The 24,185-nt window shown below is 50.2% G+C and overlaps 1 protein-coding gene across 3 annotated transcripts; it reads left to right on the top strand.

Annotated features, from left to right (window-relative positions):
- The first annotated feature begins 38 nt into the window (after positions 1-38).
- PURG (purine rich element binding protein G) lies at positions 39-24,118 on the top strand. Of its 3 annotated transcripts, XR_005954466.1 has the most exons (3): positions 44-1,111; positions 22,114-22,255; positions 22,889-24,118. XR_005954466.1 is itself a non-coding variant. In XM_041459309.1 (2 exons), exons 1-2 carry the CDS (start codon positions 291-293, stop codon positions 21,754-21,756), a joined length of 1,068 nt encoding a protein of 355 aa, XP_041315243.1. In that variant the 5' UTR covers positions 39-290; the 3' UTR covers positions 21,757-22,105. The 3 variants fall into 3 exon arrangements, 2 of the variants coding, with proteins under 2 accessions (XP_041315243.1, XP_041315244.1); XM_041459309.1 differs by lacking the exons at positions 22,114-22,255; positions 22,889-24,118 and adding an exon at positions 21,510-22,105 and having other exon boundaries at positions 39-1,111; XM_041459310.1 differs by lacking the exons at positions 22,114-22,255; positions 22,889-24,118 and having other exon boundaries at positions 47-21,204.
- Positions 24,119-24,185: the final 67 nt, after the last annotated feature.

The raw sequence follows: 24,185 nt of genomic DNA, 5'->3' as shown, positions 1-24,185 counted from the left end.
CTGGAGGGTCTGTAGCGCCACAGGGGCAGGACAGGGGGTGCTGCACTTCTGCCGGGGAGCGCCGCTGGAATCGGGGCTCCCTTGTCCGGGAGCCGGAGCACGGGAGGGCAGGAGCGCCCGGGATCCTCGGGCTGCGATGCTGCGTGCCAGAGGCAGCGGAGAGGGATGCAGGAGCCTTTGTAGGGAGAGCGGCGCCGAGCGGAGCCGCTGCCGAGGAGCTGAGCAGGCCCCTGGTGCTGATGTTGTCATCTGTGTCTCTGTTGTGTATTATTTCCAGCTGATTGGTAAAGATGGAAAGAGGGAGAGGAGGAGGAGGAGGAGGAGGAGGAAGGAACCTGGGAGGCTCTGGCTTGCACAGGAACATTTATTCCCAGTCCCAGCAGCAGTACCACTACCCAGCCTCCTCCCAGGGGAGCTGCATGGAGATCCAGGAGCTGGCCTCCAAGAGGGTGGACATCCAGAAGAAGCGCTTTTATCTGGATGTGAAACAGAGCTCCCGCGGCCGCTTCCTGAAGATCGCCGAGGTCTGGATAGGAAGGGGCAGGCAGGACAACATCAGGAAGAGCAAGCTGACCCTCTCCTTGTCCGTGGCCGCCGAGCTGAAGGACTGCCTGGGGGACTTCATCGAGCACTACGCCCACCTGGGCCTGAAGGGCGGCCATGGGCACCGGCACGAGCACAGCAACGACAAGGAGCAGCATCCCCGGAGGCGGCCGCAGCACCCGCCGCCCTCGCCCCCGGCGTCCGTGGGCTCCGAAGAGCCCCCTCACAGCGTCCTCAAGACGGAGTACATCGAGAGGGACAACAGGAAGTACTACCTGGACCTGAAGGAGAACCAGCGCGGGCGCTTCCTGCGGATTCGGCAGACCATGAGCAGGGGACCTGGCATGATGGGCTACTTCGGCCACAGCTTGGGACAGGAGCAGACGATCGTCCTGCCGGCGCAAGGGATGATCGAGTTCAGGGATGCTTTGGTGCAGCTGATCGAAGAGTACGGCGAGGGGGACATAGAGGATCGCCGGGCGGGAGGTGAGGAGCCCCCGGAGCTCCCCGAGGGCACCTCCTTCCGAGTGGACAACAAGCGCTTCTACTTCGACGTGGGATCCAACAGGTACGGCATCTTCCTGAAGGTAAGTGAGGTGAGGCCGCCCTACCGTAACACCATCACAGTTCCCTACAAAGCGTGGACACGGTTCGGGGAAAATTTTATCAAGTACGAAGAAGAGATGAGGAGAATTTACAACAGCCATAAAGAGAAAAGAATGGATGCCAGAGGGGACAGTGGTGAAGAGCAAGAGGGTCTGGAATAGAGTGCATTGGACGATTAACCAAACAAAGCAAGCAGAAATTGGTGAGAGGGACTGACCTATAGTAATTCCAAGTTGCCCCAGTTTTTTGTAAAGTCCTTTTCTGGTAGTTCTTGCTAACTCCAGTACATAATGTTATAGGAGTCTGGTTGTCACGTTAAACTATGCCCAAAACATCTCCGTGTGTCTTAGGAAAGGACCAACCTCCCGAGTCCGTATGAGTCAGCTGCTTCGAGTGTTGGAGACTGTGGAAGTACGAGTATCAGCACAAACAAAATCCGGCACCCTGACCTTTAAATAGTCTAGAAAAGGCTTGTGTTGCACTTAAGCAGGATACAAAAGTACCCCCGCCCTGAACCTTACCACGAAATGTATCAGTTTCTGCTTATCCCGAGCTTTTCAGGACTGGCTTCTGCCCGTGCCCGGCCCAAAGGCCGAGCAGCATTGCCCTAGAGCATTTATGGCAAAAATCAGCTCCACGTGAATCTCTGGTCTGTGTGTGAGGAGCGAGAGAGGTTTAAAAGTTGGCATCTCCTGGTTATTGAGTGGGAAACGATAGTCTGTTTATGGGTAAAGTCTCGATAACCCGTCAGACCTCAGTCACGTGCCGGTGAAGGGCGGAAGATCCCTCCTTCATTCCCTAGTTTTGTGCTGACCAGATCACCTGAGTATCCCAGGACAGCGGGGTGCTCAGCCTTCTGAATTAATGGCAGTGAATAATAACCCATTCCTCATCTCCGTGTTCTGCCCATTAGAGGCTGGTGATCTTTTTTTTTTTTGGATTTTTAATGCATTTTGTCCAAAATTTCAGAAGGTATTTTTGTATTAGGCGTTCCAGCAGGCGGCTGTGGAGCGGGTGTTGGGAGGTGGAAGGAATGCCGCGACCGAGGCTCCCGGCTCCTCTCCCAGATTAACGCGGTTCGGGATGTTACCTGTGCGAGGAAAGCGTTGGGGTGTATTCTTCCTCCTGCCCAAAGGGGAGGACCTTTGGGGTGTTGGGTGCGCCACTGGATTCGTGTAGAAAGGCGTCTCTGTCACGCTCGCCCGCGGCGCGTTTCGGAAGCTGTGGTGGACGCCCCGTTGGGTTTTCTGTTGTGCTGATTGTGGGTGGCGTTGGGGAGACAACATCCGTGCCCTGCCATCGCCTCCTTCCCCCCCAGCTCGGAGCTGGAGCTGCCCTGGAGCGGCTCCAGTCCCGATCTTGCCTGCCTGCCCCAAGGTTTCGGTGTCCTCCTGGAGTCTTTGTGATGTAAATTTTAAATCTCCGTGATATGAACTCTCTGCCTGGAGGGAGAATGTGTGCAATTACCTGGTTGGGAGGTTGGTGAAAGATTCTGTGTTTCTTAAAACGTGAATATTTACAGCATAAGGGGCTTGTCCAGCCTTTGGGCGACCAGCTCCTTCCCCCTGAACCAGCGGGAGTTTGATTGAGCTCCAGGTACTTCTGGTAGCACGTTGCTCACCTTTAAGATTGTTTTAAGCAGGCATTACCATGTCTGATCAGATATTTGTAATCACTCAAATTGTTTCATTACAGAGTGGCCTAGTGTGCATGTGGACCAGCTATTTTTCCATGCAACCATGACCTGTTTTATTTTTTAGCCTTTTGAGAAACATCTTTATCTCCAAGCAGACTGTTCACCACTCTGAGTCTGGAGCCACCTGCACACTGCATGGCCACGCTTAATCCGAATGCTGTTGCCTGTTAATGTCATAATGAGAAAGGTTGGGGAGACAGGGTTGGGAACCAAGAGGATAATCTGGATTTTAGTTTGGGTACTAAAACTAGTCAATCTGTTTTAACTTTAAAAAAAAGAAAAAAAAAAAAAAAGAAAAAAAAATAACAGCTTGCACCAAAGTCACCAAAGAACCTTTAGGAAAATGTTACAGTTGTGACAAGAAGTAAGAAAGTTAATTTCACTGTTTTAGGTGATTCCCCCTTTAAAACCACATATAGCAGTTATAGCAACCAAGCCTTTGGCTTAGTGTCAAAAACTCCCATCCCTTTCTCCATAGGCTGCTCTTTCAGGTCCCTTTTCAAACCTGGAAGAGATGTTCTCGCTCCATCACTCGAACAGCCAGTGGACCGTGATGAACCAGCGGGCGTTGGGCGGGGTCCTGGTTCATCTTCGCTCTCACTGCTTTCGTCCCAATGGTTTTAACAGGTCAATTAAAAAAAGAAAAAACACCACAAAACCCCACGTTAAAAGAACTCTACATCCTGTTACGGTGTGAAACCAGAATTTAGTGAATGAGTCGTTGTTGCGTACGTTAGCGTATCGCTGACTGCTGCTGCCCGTCACAGTGCCTGAGGTAAAAAATTCACTTCTAGTCCAACAAACCGGAGCTATGAATGTACGAACTTTTTACGCTCTCCTTCCCGTTTCTGTGTGTGCTCGGCATCTCCCATCCCTGCCCGCCTTTGCCTCAAGGGATCGTAAAAGCTCCTCAGAGTTGGAATTAGCCTGAGCGGCCGCGTGTGTTGTAAGTGCTCATGCCTTCCCTGTGTTCCTGTAGTCTTGGTGAGGAAATTACTCGTGATTGGAAAGGGATGTTTTCTTCACCGTTTATAAAAGATGCAAAAAAGGATGCAAAATTGCTTTCCTTATTACTGCCCATTTTTTAAAAAAACCCTTTATCTTTTGTTAATGAATTGGCCTTCCAATGCCGTTCGTTTGTTGTAAATGTCACCCAGGAATCCAGCGACGGCTGGCTACCGGGCCGGCCTGGGTTCTGGCACGCAGGTATCCCATAGGATCTGCTAACGCATTTACTCCCCTGGCACGGGATGCACCTTAGTATCCAAACCTGGATCGGGATCTTCACGTTCATTGCCGATCACTCGTGGCTAGACCAGCGGCTATGGGTTTCCATCACGACGGAAAGCACCGGTGCTGGGTTGGAGGAGGACGGCTTTCCACGCGATGGGAAGCGGATGTTGGGCTGGAGGGTAGTAGGGATGCACTCGGAGTGTAGCAATGCAAGACTTGAACGGTGAGATTCGGAAACGGGTTCCTTTGTATTTTTGGCAGCGCGTCTTCAGCTTCCCAGAGCAGCGACCACATGGGCTGCCCAGGAGGGCCCAGCGAGATGCTCGGGAACGCTGAATCCCTGATGTGTTTTAAATGTTCGTTCCTGACGCCCTGAAACTGCCATGTCCCTTAAACTTGAGAAAACACAAGCTTATTTGCACTAGAAAGAACGGCCAAAAACAATCCTTAGGAGGACAGGGTGAAGAGCACCGGTCTGAACCTCTTTTTCTCATGAGAGAATGTCCTATTCAAGCCCTCACCTCTGTTTCGAAATTGTATGGTCCCGGCAGAAAGTCTGTCAGTTGAATTATTAAATCCTAATGCACTTTATATTGTGTAAATAATGCTAGGAGCACATTTCTGCTCCCGCTCCGGTAAGGGGATGCTTTGGTAACGTAGTCTAATGCCGAGAGAAGCCGTCTCCTGCATGCACGTGTCTGTTAGAGACCTGTTGATCCTGCTTGGCCCAGCTCCGCTCGTGCGTTAGAGGAGGACGGGCGCTGTATTGAGGATCCTCTCAAACCACCAAGAGTGGGATGATGATTTGGTTTTTTTACATTGCAATGCGCAGAGCTGCTGAGCGTCCTCAGCTCCGCCGTCGCAGCGGCTCCTCGCCCCTTCTGCAAACCGGGCCCCCCGTGTTGCTGCCGAGGCTTAAAGCCGAGCTTTGCGCTGGTAGTCTTGACAAAGCCAGGCTCAGCAGCTGCCTCGTACCCGGCTTTCCCCGCTGCTGGCGCAAGAGGCGGGGTGGTGCCTGAAAAACTTATCCCACATGGAAGAGGCTGGGGGGCTTCCCCTGCCTTGCAGCTGGGGGGACGTTTTGTTGGGTCCAGCCCACGGAGCCGGGTTTCCTGGTAAAGTACAGAGCTATGGAAGGGTTGGGAAGCGTTTTGCACTGGTGTGGAGAGGGCCTCCCTGGTGGGCTCCCTGCGTGCAGCCTGGGGGGACGGTGACTTTACCCAGCGAGAAGCTGCAGCGGTTATTGGTATCTACTCGTCGTCGTAAGTGTTTCTTATCTGTATCCGATATATACCGATTCATATCCACGTATAGGCATTACTATATTTATGTGAGTATATTGTAGCCTGTAGTAGCTCGTAGCGAAATAACCTTATTTATCTGAAGTGCAGTCTGAGGAGGGGACGTCTGCTCCCGCCACCGGTCTGGATAAACGCGTTGTTCCACCCAGGGCTGGGTGCGAGCTCCTGGCCGCAGCCCTCGTAGGAATCCCACAGGTTTTCAGCAAGGCTGCGAGGGAAAGCGTAGCTGAAAGAAGGCAAAGCTCTTCCTTGGAGGCGTCGTTGAGGCGAGGTGAGGGCTGTAAAGAGGCAGCTGCCGGCCACGTCATGTCTCCGTGCCATTTTACAACCCCCTGGCTCTGCAAATCTGTACTGCCATGTTCATAAAATCCCAAGCAGAAGTATTATAATCACGTCCTTTATACAAAAAAGAAGCCCCGAGCAATTACCAAAATCAATGTCAGCACTTTTTTTTTCAGCTACAGATGTCCTAGTCTGATAATTGCATCATTTTTTTCCCCTATGGCCTATTGAAGTGACCTAAACTCCCAGGGAAGGAAGCTGCTGGTGGTTAGGAAGCCTTCTGCTTGCGTGACTTGCAGTCCTGTTTTCCAATTCTAGTAATTTTTATAGTAGAAAGGAGTTTATTATTGTGTATTTTTACTGGGCAGATTTTGCACCGGGTCAAAAATTATATAATAAGCCTTTTCAGTTTCATGGCATTCCCACTTTTGCTGTACATACACACTAGATATATGTGATTTATGAAAGAATTCCTGAAGAAAATTAGACCTTCTGTTTAATTTTCTATGCTGCTTACTCCAAAATTAAGTTGCCCTTTATTTTTAATGACTTAACATGTTGTGATGTCTAAAATTCACCTTTCCCCTCCCGCCCCTCCATTCCTTTCAAGTAAAGGTTGTGTTTGAAATTAAAAGTTTATTCAAGAAGGAGTGAAAATTAAAGGCTACACCGTAAGCTACACCCCAGCGAGGCTGTCACCTCACGGCCTTTGCCAAAATGTATTGTTTTGGGGTGATCTGGTCTTGCCTGAAAATGGCCAAATGCTGTCATGGCCACAGGAAAAGAGCCCCAGCTAGGTGACAAGGTGCTTCTGGATTTGGGGGATTTGGAAAAAGCCAAAACCAGGTCTTTTGCTGTTCTGTTCCTCCAAAACCTGCGGAAGCCTTCATGGGCTGACATGAATTTTTCTTCCTAATATTTTGTCAGCCTGTGTTCAGTTCCCCACCTGCACCTCAATAAAGGCAACAGTATATATAAAGCATCGAGGTGAGGTAAAATATCAAGAACTCCTGATAGATGACATGGATTAAAAATTGGTTTTCCAGAAATGTCAGAGCGTAAATTGAGGTTTTATAAGCCGGATGTCGTTTTGGCATTTCTGTGATGGATGTAATTAGATCGCTCCTTCCCCGTGAGGAGGGAGGGGTCACATGGAGCCCAAACCCGCAGCCTCGGGGCTCTCTGCTGTGCACCAACTTCTGGAAAGGTGCACAGAAGCCTGCTGGCTTCTCAGTGTGGTGGATGTGGTTGTGTTCCTACCGGCCTAGCCTCCAGGGGCCTGGCTGCCCCCCCCAGTAAAACCGTCATTAACGACTTGCTAATTCATCTTCTTAATTGCTAGGCTGCACAGAAACGCTTGGAGTGGCACATGGAAATTGCTAGCTCTGCACAGAGCCGAAACTTAAAAAGGCACGTTCCATCTTTTTGGGGTTTTAGACCCATCCAGCACACCAGAACTGGGAGGGGTAACAGCTCCTGCCCCGGAGGTGTTGGTTGGACACGCAGACAATCGGATGGATTTCTTGACCGCGGTGGGGGAAATCCATCCGGCAGGCAGGAATTTGCATCTGCTCTTGGTCCTGATCATTTGCCACGCAGAGATTAATTGGAGGCAAAGATGGCCCTCGGTGGCGGCTGCTGGCAGCCGGAGAAAGCCGAGGCTTCGTGCCCAGCCCCACTGGCACATCTGTGGATTCATGTGTGGGCACAAATGAAGGCAGAGGCGAGGGAGAGAGGAATATTAGAGATAGATATGCACGGGCATATTACAAACACTCATTTCCCCCCTGTTTCCAATAGGTCCTTCCCTTGGAGACATTAGCACGCTGTCTGTCTGTTCTGTTTCCCGTATTAGAGATGATCAGTGTGCAGTAGGAGCGAGATGGGTTTCACAAGCAATATCAACATACTCTACTACTAACCTTAAATCTTTACACTGCAAAGCGCCTGCAATAGAATCTGCATTTCAAAACAGCAGAGAGTATGTGGGATAAAAGACACGGGTTAACCCCAGGCTCTTACAAGTATTCCCATCTGGTCCTTGTTGGGAGCACATGTTGTTGGCACAATGCACAGGGAGAGGGGGAGTAAGAGCAGAGATACGCGCTTCCCACCGAGGCAGAGGAACGAAAAGGCAGGAGGGGGCGGAGGGAAGCGAGGACAAGATGCGTGCTCCAGGGAATCATAGAGCATGGTGGTGGTTGTATCCGTAGTAGGAGGAATAGGTGGGACCTTCAGCACTGGAGTCCCGCAGAGCTGGGGAAGGATACACAGAGCCTGGATCCTAACGCTCTACTCGGGGACCAGGGTGGTTCTCTTGGGCTGGTTCTCCTTCCTCTTTGGGATCAGTAACACGCTCTGCAAGTGTCTAACCTTGCCAACAAACCCACCGGGGCCAAGCGTGTCCGATGGGTGGAGTTACTGCCCGGAGGCTCACGTGGCTGGGCTCTTGCTGAGCTGGGAGGCTTGCCCAGGAATACAGGCAGAAGTTCAGAGGAGCACTCAGTTGTTGGTGGCCAGTAAGTTTTGCTGGTGCCATCCCAACTTATCCCAATGGATGCTTGCGTGTGCTTTTCACCGGAGCCTTGCTCCACACGCTACATCAGCTGCCTTCCGCTCCAGGAACGAGTGATGGAGCGTTGTGTGCATTGATGGGGCAGCTGCTCTTTTCCTTTGCAAAGGAAAGGGGTTGCTGAAGGTTGGAGGGGATCAGAGGGGAAAGAAAGTGGCTTTCAAGGAGCCATCTCATGCCTGCCTTTGCAAAGGGGTTTGTGTGGTTTCTAACAAGACTGCAGATGATCACCACTTGTACCGCCTTTGCTTTCCTGGGCCTGCCACTCTGAGGTCTGAGGTGCAGCAGGGGTCGGTGTCAACAGCTGTTGAAAGCTGTGCTTTGAAGCAGTGAAGTGCTGGAGTAATTGCCTGGACTCTGGGAAAGCTGTCAGTGTGTGGAGCTGGGCCCCTGGATAATGGAGATGGGATTGCTTTGGCTTTATTCCTGCCTGTGCCTGTGTTCTCCACCACTAAAAGGGGTGGATGACACCTCCCTACCTCAAAGGAGTGCGAGAGTTCTCGTGATGATCTGATGCTGATCGATTCTGGTGGTGTCCAAAAGTGAGACAGGGAGAAATTTGGGGTGAAATGTAGTGTTTGGAAGGTTTGGAACCTACCTGACTCTAAACTTGAATTTGCGAGTGCAAGGGTGCCTCTAATGGTGTGTTTCAGGGCTGGGTACAGAGCAAAATGCATCCATATTTTTCCCAAGTTGAACAACCTGGAAAAAAATCTGTTCTTTCAAATCTCCCATGCTGGATATTCCCAGCTTCCCTCCCTAAGCTATTTCACCCTACTTCCTCTCAGATACTTTTCCTGCTGTCCAGTCCTTGTGTCCCTTGCTTCCATCTAATTCTATTGCTTTTTGCCCTACAGGCCATGCTCTCCAGAGGAGTTAAAAAAACAGTTTGGTTTCTTCCCTGCTGCAGCTCTTGCACGTAATTAAAGGCTGTTGTCAGGTCTCTTCTGCATCCTTTCCAAAGGAAATACAGAACCTTCCACCAAGGGTAATTTTTAGCCCTGGTCATGTTCTTGTTGCTTTCTGATGAGTCTGTTCAAACACAAATGTAGGGAAAGCACAATAAGTGACAATATGAGCTCCCTATGCCAGCATGTTTGGAAATACAGGTTTTCCCTTATGTTCCTAAATCTCCCAGGATTGTGTGTGAAGAGTCACAGAAATACTGGCATGAACTTTCCCACAGTAACATTTTTAGTGCGAGGAGATCTGAGAGTTCTGTGTAGGTCCAAGGAGAGAGAAGCTCCTGCTGTCCCACTGCACATGAATATATGATGTATATTCATCCCAGCAGCTTCCAGAGTGGCACATGTGTCGGGGAGCTATTTCCTCCCTCCTCTTCCTAGGGAGAAGGCTGGGTGTGCCAATGCAGGCCTGGTATTTCGAACATGAACCAATTATCCCTGCTGTTCCATGTCCAAGGGGGATCTGGAGCACGGCGTGTGCTGGCAGCAGCGGCCCCGCCGGCTTTGCAGCACGAGAGCAAACCTCAGGGCTCACAGGGAGCCGAGCCCGCCGTTGGCATCGCTCCCGACGCTTCCCTTGGCAACTGGTGCTGAGCAGGAGCTGCTTTGTCTCTGGAAGTTCCCCCTGGACCTGCGGACGTTTTGCAGATTGTCATTTTTGCTTTGGGCACGGAGGAGGTTGCTGTGCTGCTGCTGGTTGGGAAGTACCTGATGGAAAAAGGGAGTCTCTCTCTCCCAGGAAGCTGGCAGGGGAATCTAAGGCTGGAGACCTTAGGCTCAGGGAGAGAGGTGACGGAGCAGTGCTCTGGAGTAAATGCAGCTCAGTGTGCAGTCAACAGGTAGATGTGTTTTCTCTTTGGGTTGTCTTCACCACAGCTGCTTGTTCTTTCCTCCTAGGTGTTGGAACACTCCTGAGATCTCTATAGGGCTGCCTAGAACAGGAATCTGTCAGGGAACTGAGCTGCCTCCAAGGACAGTTTCTCTCCTGAGACTCCAATAAACACGGCAAAGTGTTTGAGAAGTGGAGCATTGTGCTGGTGGCACTTTGAAAAGAGTTTTTCCCAGGTAGATGTCACAGCAGGAGTGAGCAGAGGCTACTGACAGCCAAGAACAGAGGGCAAGGGTTTGATCTAGTTCTTGGCTGTAGCATTTATCCTAGATTCAACAACTCAGTTTATGTGCACATCCCTGTACAGTAAGTCATGAAGTTCTTTAATTTAAGCATTTTTAATAATCTTCCCCCATCCTGGTAAAATTAGGGAAAGAGTTTTTTGGCTGAAATGTTTACCTGTAAGCTGAGAATAGGCACCGTGTTTCACAAGGTGAACCAAACTTCCATGCCTCTTACCTCAGAGCATATCCTTTAAGCTGACATTATATTTCTTGCTCCATCTGGCTGCAAAACATCAAGGTCACCAAAGCAGCACAGGCAGAAACCCCTGTAGGTGTTTATATGGCTGAGTGCATAGGGACATTCTCCTCTCACTTTGCTGGCAGGGCCTGATCCTGCTTGTGTTGTTCCTTTTCCCCACTGGATCACCAAGTTCGTGTCTTGTGCATGGCCTGGCTTGAGGGCCCTAAGCCTCTTTTATTTTCTTACAAGTTCAGCATCTTTTTCTTAAGCTTTCCTTGTGAATCCCTCTGGAAACGTTGTGCAAAGCCCGAATGTGCCTTGGTTCCCTCCCTCACCGTGCATTTGCTAACTGCTGCAGCCAATGTAGGACAAAAAGGTGTGGAGCTGGTTACATTTTTCCCAGACAGTCATTTTGCTCCCTGTCTGTTTTGGTGTGTTTTGGCCTCAGCCATTCCGGGGATCCTGCCCGCAGCTCTCACGTGCTTCTGCAGCTGTTGCGTGCGTGGTGGGGCTCTGGCAGATGTTACCTCTAGGCTAGGGCAGATTCTTGGGGTGCAGCTGCAGCAAAGCAGGAGTTACTTAACCCTGCAGTCAGCCATTCCCTCAGGGATGGCTGCCACGTGGAGTGGGGCTGCATGAAGCAGTTACCTGGGGCAGATCTGGTCCTGTGCTGGTGGCAGACTCGCTGCTTCCTCCGAGCAGCCGGCGCGCTCCATCTCGCTTGTAGGCACTGTCTGACAGCTTCCCCAGGGATGAGCTTTGCTGCATCTGCTGCAAGTGCTGCTCTGAGCTCAGGCTCTTCCTTCCCACCAGAGCTCAGTGGCATGCCTGGTTCCTTTGTTATGTGTAACCTCAATTTGGTTTCTTTGAGCAGTGCCAGGATTTCATTCTCCCCGGGACATTTAAATGGGGTGCAGAGTAATTAGAGTCGCTTTTCTCTGCATGTGTAATAGCAAATGCTTCCAAATCAGTTTGGGAATCGACCCAGGGGTTTGATGTGGGTTTGTAAATTCAGGCACGTGGGAGGAGCGTGCCCACAGCGAAGCATGAAGGTGTGGAGATAGGAGCTGTGCCTCTGCCAAGCTCCTGTCTACTCTCTTACAGTCCTGACTCCGGTTGCTGCAGTGGGAGCCACCAGGACCAGGGACCACCAGAGCCTGCCCATGGGAGCTGGGTCAAAGTGGCAGCAGACACCTGAGCTAGGCAAGGCACTGCCACCCACAGGTATTGTGTATCCCATCACAGCTCAGAGGGAAGGTGTCAACAGCTTTATCCTGGATACCACAGGAGCCCAAGTCTTTCTTCCTTCCTTTTCTGCCTCTGGTACTTTTACCTCTTGCCTGGCACATCCGCTCTGGAGAGCCTGGAGGCATGTCTGTCCTGGGATCAGCGTGTGCCAGCATGCAGTGTGCACGTAATCCTGCTGCATCCCGGCCCTCTCTCCATAGCAGCATTTACTGCTGATGTCAGCACAGTCATCCCTCAGCGCTGCCAGGGGTAGCCCTTTGAGCTAACCACTGATAAGTTCCTTCTAGCTGTCTTATTTAAAAAAAAAAAGAAATCAAAAAAGAGGGAGGTGCTGTAGTTGCCTGATGAACATTTTCGTGGATGCTGCCAGCTTTTTACTGTGGGTTACCTTGGTGAAGGCATATTACAGAGACTATTCTTTTAAAGAGAGCTTAAAACTGTCTGCTTGGCAGTGTGTGTTTTGTGCTGGTATGTGTGAAACCCCAAGAAAACCCCCAATCCAGAGCAGGAGGCAGAGGTGGTGCCCACTTAACTCCTGCCTGCAGCATCAAGCTGCAGTTTAACCTGTTGCTTTTCACGCCTCTTTCCCGCTCTTAGGAGACACCTTCTAAAGCTGGGATAACCTCCCTAGACCTCTTTCCTCAGGCTCTTCACAGAGGGAAGTTCACCCTCCTCCTCCTCCTCTTCCTCCCCTCTGCAGCCCTCGAGCTGTTGCAATAGCCCTTGAGGTGCTCTCTCTCTCTCTCCTTGTTCAAAACCCGGCCTCTTCCTCCCAGCGAGACTGAAGATGCTGTGCAAAACAAGCAAGAGGGCACAATATGGGGATTTTTCACTTGCCTCAGCCTAAAAACCAGCCTCCTCCAGGCTCTCAGTCTTCCAAGAGCTTCCCACCTTTCTAGCCAAGCGTTTTGTTTGCTAGAAGAAAAATTGGTAGCTTTGTGCTAGCAATAACCGGAGTCCTCTGTCACTAGAGCAGGCATTTTCTCCTTTGAATTCTGTCTGAATGCAGAAACTATTGTGAAATGAGAGCGGTAATATCGGGAAAGGGGAAAGCAGAGTGCTCCTCTGGATAGGGTTTTGATACAATTTGAAGCTGCTTGTGGAAGATTGGCTGGAAGGTAAACTGATTTGGGCTTAAAAAAGATGGTGCTGGTAAAGTGTGTTAGTGACTCTTCAGCAGATTGTCCAAAATAGCTTTTTTATGGTCTCTGACCTCTAGGAAAGATAACTGGATTTTTGATCTTAGATTGAAGGGGCAATTTCTGCTGGAAGAAACTTGTGTTCTTTAGAAACCATCCCAGGCTGGCATTTACTGTCAAAAACATTTCAAGGGAGCGGACAGAAAACAAGCGAGAAATCACACGTCCGAGGCAACCCCTTGCAGGGCGCTGTGGCTGAGCTAGCCAACCATCCAGAATTCAGGATAGATCCCCGTTGTCATCCATCCTCCTGGTGGTCCATGGCCACCAGAACTTCCCACGGACACCTGCAGGGGTGTGATTAGTCAGGAGCTCCTGGTTTTGCAGCATGCTGGGCTGTAGAGTTGCCGTGGCCCCAAGGAGAAGCGTTCCACTCCGACATTCCCGCGCTGCGTGGGAGCTGCGGCGCCCGTACCAGGCCGTGGTTGCTGAGGTGGGTATTGACTTAAAGGGAGGCCTTTCCAGAGCAGTGCTTGGTCACCAGCTGTTGTCCAGGACGCCGTGCCTTTTGGTACAGCAGTAAAAAAATAAACATTTCTCTTTGAATTTCAAGTCAGGGGCCTGTTTTCTGCCAAGCTACCCCCCACCGTTTCAAATGTATTTTATTCTCCTCTTCTTTGCACTGGTCCCGTTCCGCTCCGCTCAGCAGCTGCTGCATTTAATCCCAGAAGCTGCAGTTGGTAGGGAGCAAAGTGATCTCCCTATAACCTCTCTCTTACTCATAAGCGTGCATTATGAAGCTTAACCGATGGTAATAAAATGTTTTGCTTTCACCATGCCGTCCCTGCGGTCCAATGTTCCCGTCTTCAGGCTCCATCATTGCGGCGGGGCGACGTATCGGAGCTGTTCTGCTGCTCCCCGGGAACGTGCCTGGGAATACTGGCTGTAGGCCTCGTGGATACCCAGCGAGGAGACACGGAGAAGGTGGAGCAGAGCCCTTTCCATGGGTGGTGGCACGCCCGGGTGCAAGCAGCTCTTGGAGGAGGATTGTGTCTTGGCTCTCAAGGCAAGAGGCGCTGGGGGTCTTGCTTGGCTGAGACCCAAGAGCAGGTTCCCGTCTCCGTGAGATTGTCTGGCACTGCAATCTGGTGCGAGAGCCTCTTCGGGGACCGCGGCGCCACGTGGGGGGAGCGGGAACAGATTGCAGTCCTGCTGCTTGGATGGGTTTTCTTCATCCCTTTCACAACCACTCTGCAGGTTCATGGCTTTATTTGGCTTCTTGTGTTTCCTGCATACTAAAAAAGGCCATTTTCATGCCATCCTGCACGATGGATGATTTTTGTGCAGGGGGAAAGAGGATGTTTCTCATCCACACTTAAGTAACCGTACAAAATGTGGAAAGTCTGCTTTAGGAATTTCGGTTCTGTTTACACACCATTGATGCTTTTATTAAAAGCATCTTTTCACATATAAATAATTTAGAGGTCATATGATTTTCCTGCTCTAAACCAAAAGCAGGGATTTCAAAGCAGGGAACTCCAAGCATCATTTCTGTGTCACGGTGGGTTGCATTAGCCCTACAGCTGCCTTTTGTTGAACAGGATGGGGTTTTTCCATATTTGAGGTTTGTAGCCTTGTGTTTCAAAGAGGAATTTCCCAGACAGAGCCCCCCAGAAGGTATCAGAATATATGGCTTTGTCAGGCAACGATAACAGCTTTTTTCCTGGAGATTGCCATTTTGTAAATAAGCTTCTTCTGCAGCAGCACGGCTACAGCTACGAAAGATGGATGATTATTTCTTCCCAGAATGGGTCTTCCGCTGCAGGATCTGGTTTTTATTGCGATAATTAGCATAGAATTAAAAATGGCCCCGCATCTTCAGTTTGCACTGTAGTGTCTCTGGTACCCAGCAGCCTGGGGCTGGCGTTTTCCTTGGAAATAGGCTGTGTCTGGGAATCGCTCGATTCACCACTGAAAACCAGTGCACGGATATCTGCAGGCCTCAATGCAGCAAAAGCCTCCGCCTCCAAAAATAAATTATTGCTCCTAATAAACTTTCAAATCGGTTGTTTTTTGGAGACTGGGAAAGTTGCTGAGGATGTTTAGGTGAAAATCTAGCGCAGCGGCCGGAGCAGGATTTTATAAATGCCTTTAAATTCCGGAGTTCGGTTTAAAGGTGAGGTCACGGGCAAGCAGACAGCTTTTTCTCCTAAAAAACCTGTAATAGCTTTTCTTTTTAAAAATTTAACAGGGTTGCCACTCCAGGTGGAGGCAGAATTATAAGGAGTGTCACACACAATGACAATGTATCCGCAGGAGAAACTAAAGCGGCAGAAATGCAGCACCACGCGTAAACTTCCTGGTGAGAGCCGTGCAGGAAATTACTGAGCAATTGGACGCGGTGTCCTAGCATTAGATTTATTATCCACTTCCAAATCATCTGCCAAAAAATCCTTTCCATCGGAAGACAGGAAAGAACATGTTATAAAAAGACCTGGAAAAGGAGTCCTTTTGGCACGGGAGTTTTCAGGCTGGTAATTGTCCATGCCTCCAGTGTTTGGGTTTGGGCTCAACATTGAGGTCAAATGTGATCCCAGTGCCTACACATGGCACATGGTGAGATGTGCCAGCCTTGCAGAATCAGTCCTGGAATACCGTCCTGGAAGATGCTTCTTTGCCCAGTCTATTGCTCAACGATTGCTTTTAATCCCACAAGGCTGCAGCATCACTGAGGGAAGGCCACGGTGTGCAGGCTGGCATGCTTTTCCCCCACGATGGGCTTGTTCCTTGCTGGGTGGCAGGGCTGTGGCCACATCCACGTGCTTGTGTACATTCCCCTGGGTATATCATTCCAGAAGTTTCTTGTCTGGATGGTGGACTGAGATGGTGGTGTTTCCCCACCTTGCACCTTGTTGCCCTCCTCACTGCAGGACACTGCCCACATCACACTGCACTTCTCCAGCTCCCACATCTTTTCCTTTCTTTCCAGTTGTGTGCCTACATCCATATCCCCTGTATGCATGACCTTGTTCTTTGTATGTTAAATCCAGCTCTTTCTGGCAGTAATGGAAGTAAGTGACGTGAGTTTGTAGCTCTGTTTTTACTCCTGGGACTTTAGTGTTCCCTGCTGCTGGAAAACCATCTCCCTAGTGCTTGATCTCTGATGAGAAGCATGTCTGCAGCTGTACCTGCAGCATCCCCAACATATCCTGCCAGCTCCAGCAGCTCAGTTCTTTTGACTTAAAAAGAGCTTTCTCCACAGAAAAGATCCACACCCACCTTGGACACACCAGATGTTGCACAGCCAGATGTTGCCTTGTACAACACTTGGGAGAGTTGGTGGCAATGCATGCAGGGCCCGGGGAGCCACTTTGCTGTCCCGTGACCATTTTTTTGGGGTGCTTGCTGAAACACAGTGAGAACTGAAGGTTCTGCTTTGTGTAAAGATCAGGCTGGGTGATGGGGCAGTTGCTGGGAAGTGTGTGTTTACCGAGAGAAAAGGGTATGCCTGTCATCTCTTGGGATGAATCCTCCTTTCCCAGCCCCTTCCCAGGAGCGTGCTGATCCAAAGTCCTTCTCTGGAGCGTTGTCCTTCGTGAAAATGAAGCCGGGCCGTGAGTCACATCAGTGTTTACCAGACCGCCTTCGTCGTCTCGTCCTTGCGTTCGTTGTCCTTTGGCAGGTAGGGTGGTTAAGAGAAACAAGCCAGCTTAATTGCATGGGTCAGAAAGCTGCAATTAACGAAGCAGACCACAAGTAAATAGGTAAATAGGCTAAGCTGTAAGATAGCGTGTAAGAGGAGGCAGTCTGCCTCTGCAAAGTGCATGATAAGCATCGGCCAAGCTTGTTGCAGACACTGGGCAAGGCTGCTTTCGCTAGACTTTGAGTATCCTAGTTGCAAAGGCTCGTCAGTGTTCCTAAAGGCTCTTGGTTTTGGAGTGGGGTCGTCCTTTGTTTTCTGTGCGCCGTGACCACTTGCTTCCCGAGCGGGTTCGTAGTGATGGAGTTAATGGAGCTGTTCTTTATAGTAGCCTAAAAGGTGTCAGTCGTTTGCTCGTGTGTGTTCACAAGCTGAGCCGTGGCGTGATTTGAAGCACTTTTGGTGTGGCATGTGCAGTTGCAGTGCTGTCTGTTTTTAATTTCCCCCCCGGGGCAGCCTCCCCGCGTTCCCCCGTGTTTCGGACACTGAACCAAACCGACGTTGGGACTAGCACTTTAAGTACTAGTAGTCACTTTGCTTCGGACTAAACTGAGCACTGCACTTTTGTACGTACTGTTAGCACTGAGTTTTGAACTCTCTTCTTTTCCCCAGCTATTTCCCCTCCTAGGCGCGGTGTTAATTACGTAGGGGCCATCAGAAGAAAATGTTGAGGTGTGTTGGAGCACTGTCCAGTGCCTGATTTCCATTACATATCCATTAGCCACCTGAGAGTAGGGAATTTACCCATCCAAGCTCGTTTTACACGACAGAACCAACACCTGCATCACTGACGTCCAGGCAGACGTGGTGGTTGTTGTAAACTTCGAGGTCCCTCGGAGACCCGAGGGCATGGCTTTTGAAAACACCAAAGACGCAGGAGAAGTCTCAAAAGGGATTGGGATGGTGCAAGATCATCTCCTTGACACCTGGAAGTGAGCGGAGCAGGAGTTGCAGGGCAGGAGCTCTTGTGGCTGGTGTGAGACCCCGGTGAGTCCACGGGCCAGCCCGGCTCAAACCAGTCTGAGAGCCTGGTGCCAAGAAAGGCCGCACTCAAGCCATCGCAATAAAAGCCATCGTTGTGCCTGCACTGGAAGTGCTGTTGGGATTGGTCATGGGCTTCAACTGCAAAAGGCATTTTGAAGTAAAAAAGATTTACAGACCATTTAGATGATGGAGCACGATAACCCTGGGGTTTGCTGTTGAATTTGGAAAGCGTTGTTAGGAGCTGATCAGCTCTCGTGTTCGGAGGCAGTTGAGATGTGCTATTCCTGTTAAATTCCTGTGGTATTTCTGTATGGAAGGCCAGGGATCAGAGCTCCCTTGCCAGCAAGAAAGCAGCAGGGAAGAGTGAGTAGGAAACATAGTCAGAAATCTCTAGGATTCAGAATGGTGATCCCTGGGATGCTGAATAATCTGGGTTTTGAGGCCCCAAACCACCCACTCCCTGCTGGAGTTTTGCTCCTTTAAAAGCCCCTGTGGGTTTTCCATGGCAGCAAATAAATCGTGGTGGGTGTGAGAGCCCAGAGTTCCCTTCATGCCAGGGTATCCACACTCAGGACTGCTGCTGATCATCCTTGATGAGCCCACAGTCAATCCAGATCCTTCTCTGGCAATCCTCCGTGATGGGAGTTTCTCCCCGGTGACACTTGATGGATAAACCCTGCCAGTACAGCATGATCAGTGGGAATGCAGAGAAGGGAATTAGGGCTTCTCCTTCACTGCTGCTAGCAAGGGGCCAGCATGGAAATAACCTTCAGCAACAAAAAGAAATGGGTGTGTTGGGTTTCCCTGTTGCAGCAGATGGAGGAATTTTCCTAAACAGCTCCAGTTTTAGTGGCTGGTTTTCTTGGCTTCCTTCTTCAGGGGCTTGGATATTCAGTGGGAACCCCAGGTGGTTAAAAACCCCAAATCTTGAGCAGCCCCAGGTATTATGCTCTTACATCCCCTACCAGTGGATGTAAGAACAGAAATAGAATCCACATTTTGGGTTGGGTTGGCTTTTCTTCTTCCTCCCCCCGCCCCCGTCCCCTGCAAATTCAGCTTTAAAGAAATAGCACCAGGCGATGCTGCTGCTCTGTCTGAGCCCCCAAAATTATAGTGGCTGAGGGAACAGTACCTCAGTGACTCAGAGCCCACATCCTGCTCACTGTCACCAGGATAAAGGCAAACCATTTGGAAAATTCCTCGCCCCAGCAAGCCCACCGGTCTCACTGAGCCCTTGGAAATGAGCTTGGGACAAAGGGGGATGTGGAACAGGTATTTTTGTCTTATTTTCCCCCTCAGGTGTAGTTTTTTGTCCCTTGGAGATGGCATCTCATCCTTTGGGAAGGTAGAATTAAGTGTTTTCTCCTGCCCGTCACACTTGAGGCCTGAATGCAAATCCTAGCACAGAACCCTTTGCTCTGGAAGGGCCTTTTAGGTGGAAAAAAAAGGATTTTTAGTTGTTTGGGTTTTCAGATAGCTCGTGGGAAGCGCATTGTAACAGCACACAGGCGATGCTTTACCAACCTTTTCTGTTCCTCCAAGAGAGACTTTTTAATTTGCTTCAGTAGGTTAGAGTTTGTTTCCTTGAAAGTCTTTTTGGACCCATGAAAATGCCCTTGAAATGAGTCAAGTTTATCAGAACAAAATTGTGCACACACCCATGCACCGGCCCGCGTGTTCGTGCTTGTCTCCCTGGGTGTGTATACACATAGAGAAATAGATTATTTCCCAAAACATTCCTTTTTTTAATCTTTTTTTTGTTTTGTTTTGTTTTCGGGTTGGTTTGGTTTTTTTGGGTTTGTTTTCCCCCACCCCCAGGATATTAACCAAAAGGTGTTTTAAAGTCATGGCATGAAAACTCCTAAATGTAAATCTGAGTACCTTGTGATGCTAATTAACAGGTTTTTTCCTGAAACTTTATGTGATGCTTAATATTTTCCTTAGGAAGTTTTGTTTAATGTTAGATCATTGTTCTGGAGGATGTTGGTCCTACTGGCATTAAACTAATGGAAATAAAATGCATGTGTTACAAGTGTAGAAACGGTGAAGAATTAAGTGTGAACTTACTGTACGATACTGATTCTGTTTTCAAACAATCTGTTTTGCTGTTCAATAGTTGACATATGGAAATGCCAATGTACTGTAATTTAGCACTTTTCCAATGGACCCTGTTCTCACTACGCCTGAGGGAAGAAGCAGGTTTGGCTCGAGGCCGACTGAACGCAGCCCTGGACCCTTTTCTGCGTGTTTTGGCACCAGAACTGGCCAGGTGGAGCAGGAGTTGGAGGTTTTCTCGTGGCTTCGGTGGCTGGCTCTTCCATCCCCGTGGCCAAACCAGGACCGTTTTAGTCTGGTGAAAGGGAGGGTGGAGTTAGATGATCTCTGAGGTCCCCTCCGTTGTGGGATTGTAGGATTGCCTGATTTGGGCACAGCCGTGGGAGGATGGGCTGGTGGCATTGCGCTCCACCAGCGCATCCCCCCGGAGCCAGGCTGGGGTCGGGCTGTCCGAGCCGGGGTGGGAAAGCCCCGAAGCAATCCAAGGGCAGAAGGGGACAGCTCAGCAGGCACCGCCCTGCAGCCCAAACCCTCCTTTCCTAGTGCTAACAGGGTGCAAAGTGTTACTTGTCATGTACTGTACTGAAAGGGTTAATTGATCAGTGACTGTATTGTACTGTATGAAAACTCATGAACTGCCTTGTATTGTTTCTAATGGACTGTTCCATGTGTCCCCACTGCCCATTCCCCAAGGAGGCATGTGCTCAGTTGGCTCCTCCAAACTCTCTGGTGCTAACTCCTCCGTGTCCGATGGTGCTCCCGCGGGCGCTAACTGACCACATGCCCGTCCCCAGCTTGAAGTCCACCACGTCCTTCTTGTCTGTTTGTATCCACTCTCACACACACGTACACACACACGAGAAAAATTAAGGATAAACTTGAATTTGTTTCAAAGCCTCATTGACAATCTGATGTTTTCTATGTCTGCTTTTATTTCGGGATGGTTTTTCTAGAAAGCAGCCCGCCAGCACCTTCGCCCTGGGGAGGGGATTTCGTCCTGTTCACTCCTCTGGCATCCGAGGTGAGCTGCTCCCTCGCTGGCTTTTCAGGCTCAGCCGCTGGAGGTTGATCCATCAGGAGCCAGTGAGGAAGAGGAGGTGTGTAGGTGCCTTCAAAGATGCCCGACCCTGAAAAGCAGCTGGGATCCTCATGACCGCCAAACACAGATGGGCGGGCACTGAGGGTCTCGCAGGGGGTGAACCCGCCCCTTGCTTTGTGGCAAAAATTGGCTTTTAAGGAGAATGGAGGTGGAAATTCAGAGTCCCAAAGGCGCCTCCATCTCCTCCCAGTGCCACATCCCGAGCCTGGGGTTTTCCAGGGGACACACACCTCGGATGGCGTGAACAGGACCATCCTCTCCAACCCCCCACCCCGACGCGAGCTGCTTTTTGGACAAAATGAAATCTGACTATATTTTATATCGTTTTGAAAACAAAGTCTGATATTTACCCCTGTTCTCAACTGAATTTGCATATTGTTGTTTGCCACGATATTTGTTCTGTCTTCAAATAAATTTGCTTACTTGTGTAGTCTTAACTGTCTGCTCGGATCCTTACCATCAGATTTACCCCTGCTCCAAGGTGCCTGCACCACAGCTCTCCTTTGAGCTCATCCCAGGGAGAGGAGAAGGAAATTCTTCCAGGAGGGGGAATCATTTCAGGCTGTAAATGTTTTTTCTCTCCGTTATCTCCCATTCATCTCCCCGGGGCTTTTCAATTTGATGCCCTTTTCCCCCCCAGCCTCCCATCACCGGCTCTTCTATCCGGGTAAGCGCATGCCAGAGGAGCGGCTGTGCCTCAGCCATTAAATTGTCCCTAACACATTTTTTCAGGATGAGGCATTTCCGACGGCGGTGCTTTTGCATTTGGGAACGGAGGGATTTACGGCCGCCAGCTCTGGGCATCGGCGTCGGCATCCACGGCCGGCTCTTCCTGCACATCGCATTAGCGAGCCGCTGGCATCGCTCAGCGGAGACGTCGCGGCGGAAGGCAGTGCCCTCCCAAGGCTGCAAAACCCATTTGCACATGCGTTTCCAGGGAAGTAATCGAATCAGCCGGCAGGTTCAATGCAAGGAATAGGCAAATGTTCCAGATTGCAAATGTTCCGCGGTTGCAAACAAAACCTGTTGCAAGGCTCGCGGGTTTTGAGGTTCATCCCCCTCCCCGCAACAGCTTTTTGGGGATTAAAATTGTTCCAGGCTGCTGCAGGAGGAGATTTTTTTGTTCCCTAAAAGATGCAGCTGTGTCTGAGAGGAACATTTCGGGAGGATCCTTGCGAGGGTTTGATCACTCTCCTTTCTTTCAGCATCCATCACTGTGCATATGTTATGGAAAGAGAGTCCATTTTCAGAGATTCATCTCCCTTCTCCTGGCAGCATCCCCCCTCTCTTTGCCTCTTTCCTCCCCTCTGATTTCCCCCTGGCTTTTTTTCCCCAGTTTATCAAGGTGTTGTCATGTTTCCTGCTGCTCCTCACAGCGCTGCCCATGGCAATAGATGCCACCACGGGAAGGAGGGAGAAGAATCCTGTGGGGAAACACTGGGAGAAAGAATCCAGGCTTCCCCAGAGGCTGCTGCCAGGTACGTCTGCCTCCCATCCCCTGCACAAATGCTGTGTCTGCACCCCAAAAATGTGTTCCAGGGATCTGTATCCTCGTGCCCCTGGGCGGTCAGGTGCCCTTGGAGCAGCTCCCACTGGGTTTGTGCACGCTCAGCTGCTGGCAGAAGGAAGAACTGTACTGATTTATTTTATGTATTCACTGTGGGGGTGGGTTTTTCCCCTCTCTAAAACACAGCACCCTTTGGGAAGCAGTGGATAAGCCCAGGCAATGCCTTCCCATAGGCAGTGGTGGCCGTGAGTAATTTTTTCTGCTTCTGTTGCTCCTGTGTTTTGTATCACGCCCTAAAAAGCCGAGTTTCAGTGGAAAAATCACAGGAATAAGAAAGCAAGGTACCCCGTGGGGGGTTTAATGTGACACAGCCAACAGTAATGTGTTTTTTAATAAAGTGGTCTTTTATGCCACTTTACCAGCATTGCCTTTTCAGAAGGTTCTAGCAGAGAAATGATGAGATTTTTTAGAGGTGGTGGTGGAAAATCCTGCCTTCATTAATTCCCTCTGGGTGAGGCTTGTCAGTTTTCCCTGCCAGGGAGCCTGATGAATGTCCCCCACTGCTGCTGGCTCCACAGGCTCCATCCCTGCCCCTCCCTTGCAGGAAAATCCCCAGCTCATCCCAAGAGCTCCCTCTTTCCAGCAAACCACGTCCTGTTGCTCTGGGGATGGTCCTGGCTCAGGCTGCGTGGCTTTGCTGAGCACCTGCCATCGGATCAATACCTCAGAAACCTCTTTATTCCTGACGGGGAGCCAAGAGAAATATCTCAGCCGCATCTCTCCGTTGAAGCTTCGCCTATTAAACATTTTAATGGTGGCAAGGAATCAGTAAATAGAAACTCAGCACCGAAGCGTGCGCGGCCGTGCTTTGTTTCCTCGAGTGAAATCACAGGGAAACCCCCAGAAACGGAAAGGTGGAATAAAAGCTGCTCTGCATTTGTTTGAAGGCTGACCTCCTGAGGGTCAGGATGCCCTTTTTTGGGGCATTTTGGACAAGCCAGGGGGGATTTTTTTTGGGGGTGCTGCTCTCCCGTATGCTCCGGGCTGGCAAGATTTATTGTCCACTGCCACGAGGCAGGACTTGCCCTATCCCATGGCTGTTCCCAGCTTCACAAACACGGGCCATGTGGTTAGAAATGATCTTCTGGAAAGCAGATCAGCAAATCAAACATCCAGAGGAGTGTGAGCAGTTCCTGGCAGCTATCTCCGCTGGGAACCGGACCGGCGAGCAATCGTCACCCGGAACAGCAGCTGCAAAGTTTGTGTTTGATGTAAACTGCTCTCTTTTACCTTGCTAGCTGTGTTTTTAGTTAGAAAATTCACTTCAGGGATGTGATGTTGTGAATCTTTGCAGGGTGAATTCCTCAAATCTGTCTGTTTTACCCAGCGGAGATTAAGGGAACCGTGACCGACACGAGCAGCTCCTCAGCAAACCTCAGCCTTCCCATCTGACATGAAAAAAAAACCACACCACATGGACTTGACCTATCTTATCCTGCTAAAAATCCCAGGGAAGTTTCCCCTCAGGGGTCTCCCGAAATCCCAGTCCTTGCTGCCTGGGCAGTGCAGCTTGTGGCAGTGTCACAGCCCGAGTTATTCCATCCCTGCCATGACATCACTGCTCCATTTGGGTACAGGGGAGGCGGCAGAACGAGCCCAAATAATACAAATAAACAGCGCCGGCCAGGAATTTGTGCAGCTCTGTCACAGTTTAAAGCTGAGGGCAGGGTGAAGGCCAGGTTGGAAGCAAATGTTACTAATTTTTACTGCTTATATTCACTATATTTACTGCTTATATTTATTCCTTATTTTCCTCGCCCGGGCGGACGCCAACGAGCGGAGCCGCCATTGCCTCACGCAGCCCTGAGGGGGCGGCGGGGGCGGGGCCTAACGGGAGGGGC

Source organism: Pyrgilauda ruficollis, unplaced genomic scaffold (genome assembly GCF_017590135.1).
Source record: "Pyrgilauda ruficollis isolate IOZ18807 unplaced genomic scaffold, ASM1759013v1 scaffold134, whole genome shotgun sequence".
Taxonomy (NCBI): Eukaryota; Metazoa; Chordata; class Aves; order Passeriformes; family Passeridae; genus Pyrgilauda; species Pyrgilauda ruficollis.
This window is presented reverse-complemented; position numbering and strand designations above follow the sequence as displayed.

Coding starts and splice junctions, on each gene's coding strand:
- PURG (XM_041459309.1), top strand. CDS start 291: ATGGAAAGAGGGAGAGGAGGAGGAGGAGGAGGAGGAGGAAGGAACCTG. Junction 1,112..21,509: donor TTCGACGTGGGATCCAACAG/GTACGGCATCTT, acceptor ACATTTTTTCAG/GATGAGGCATTTCCGACGGC.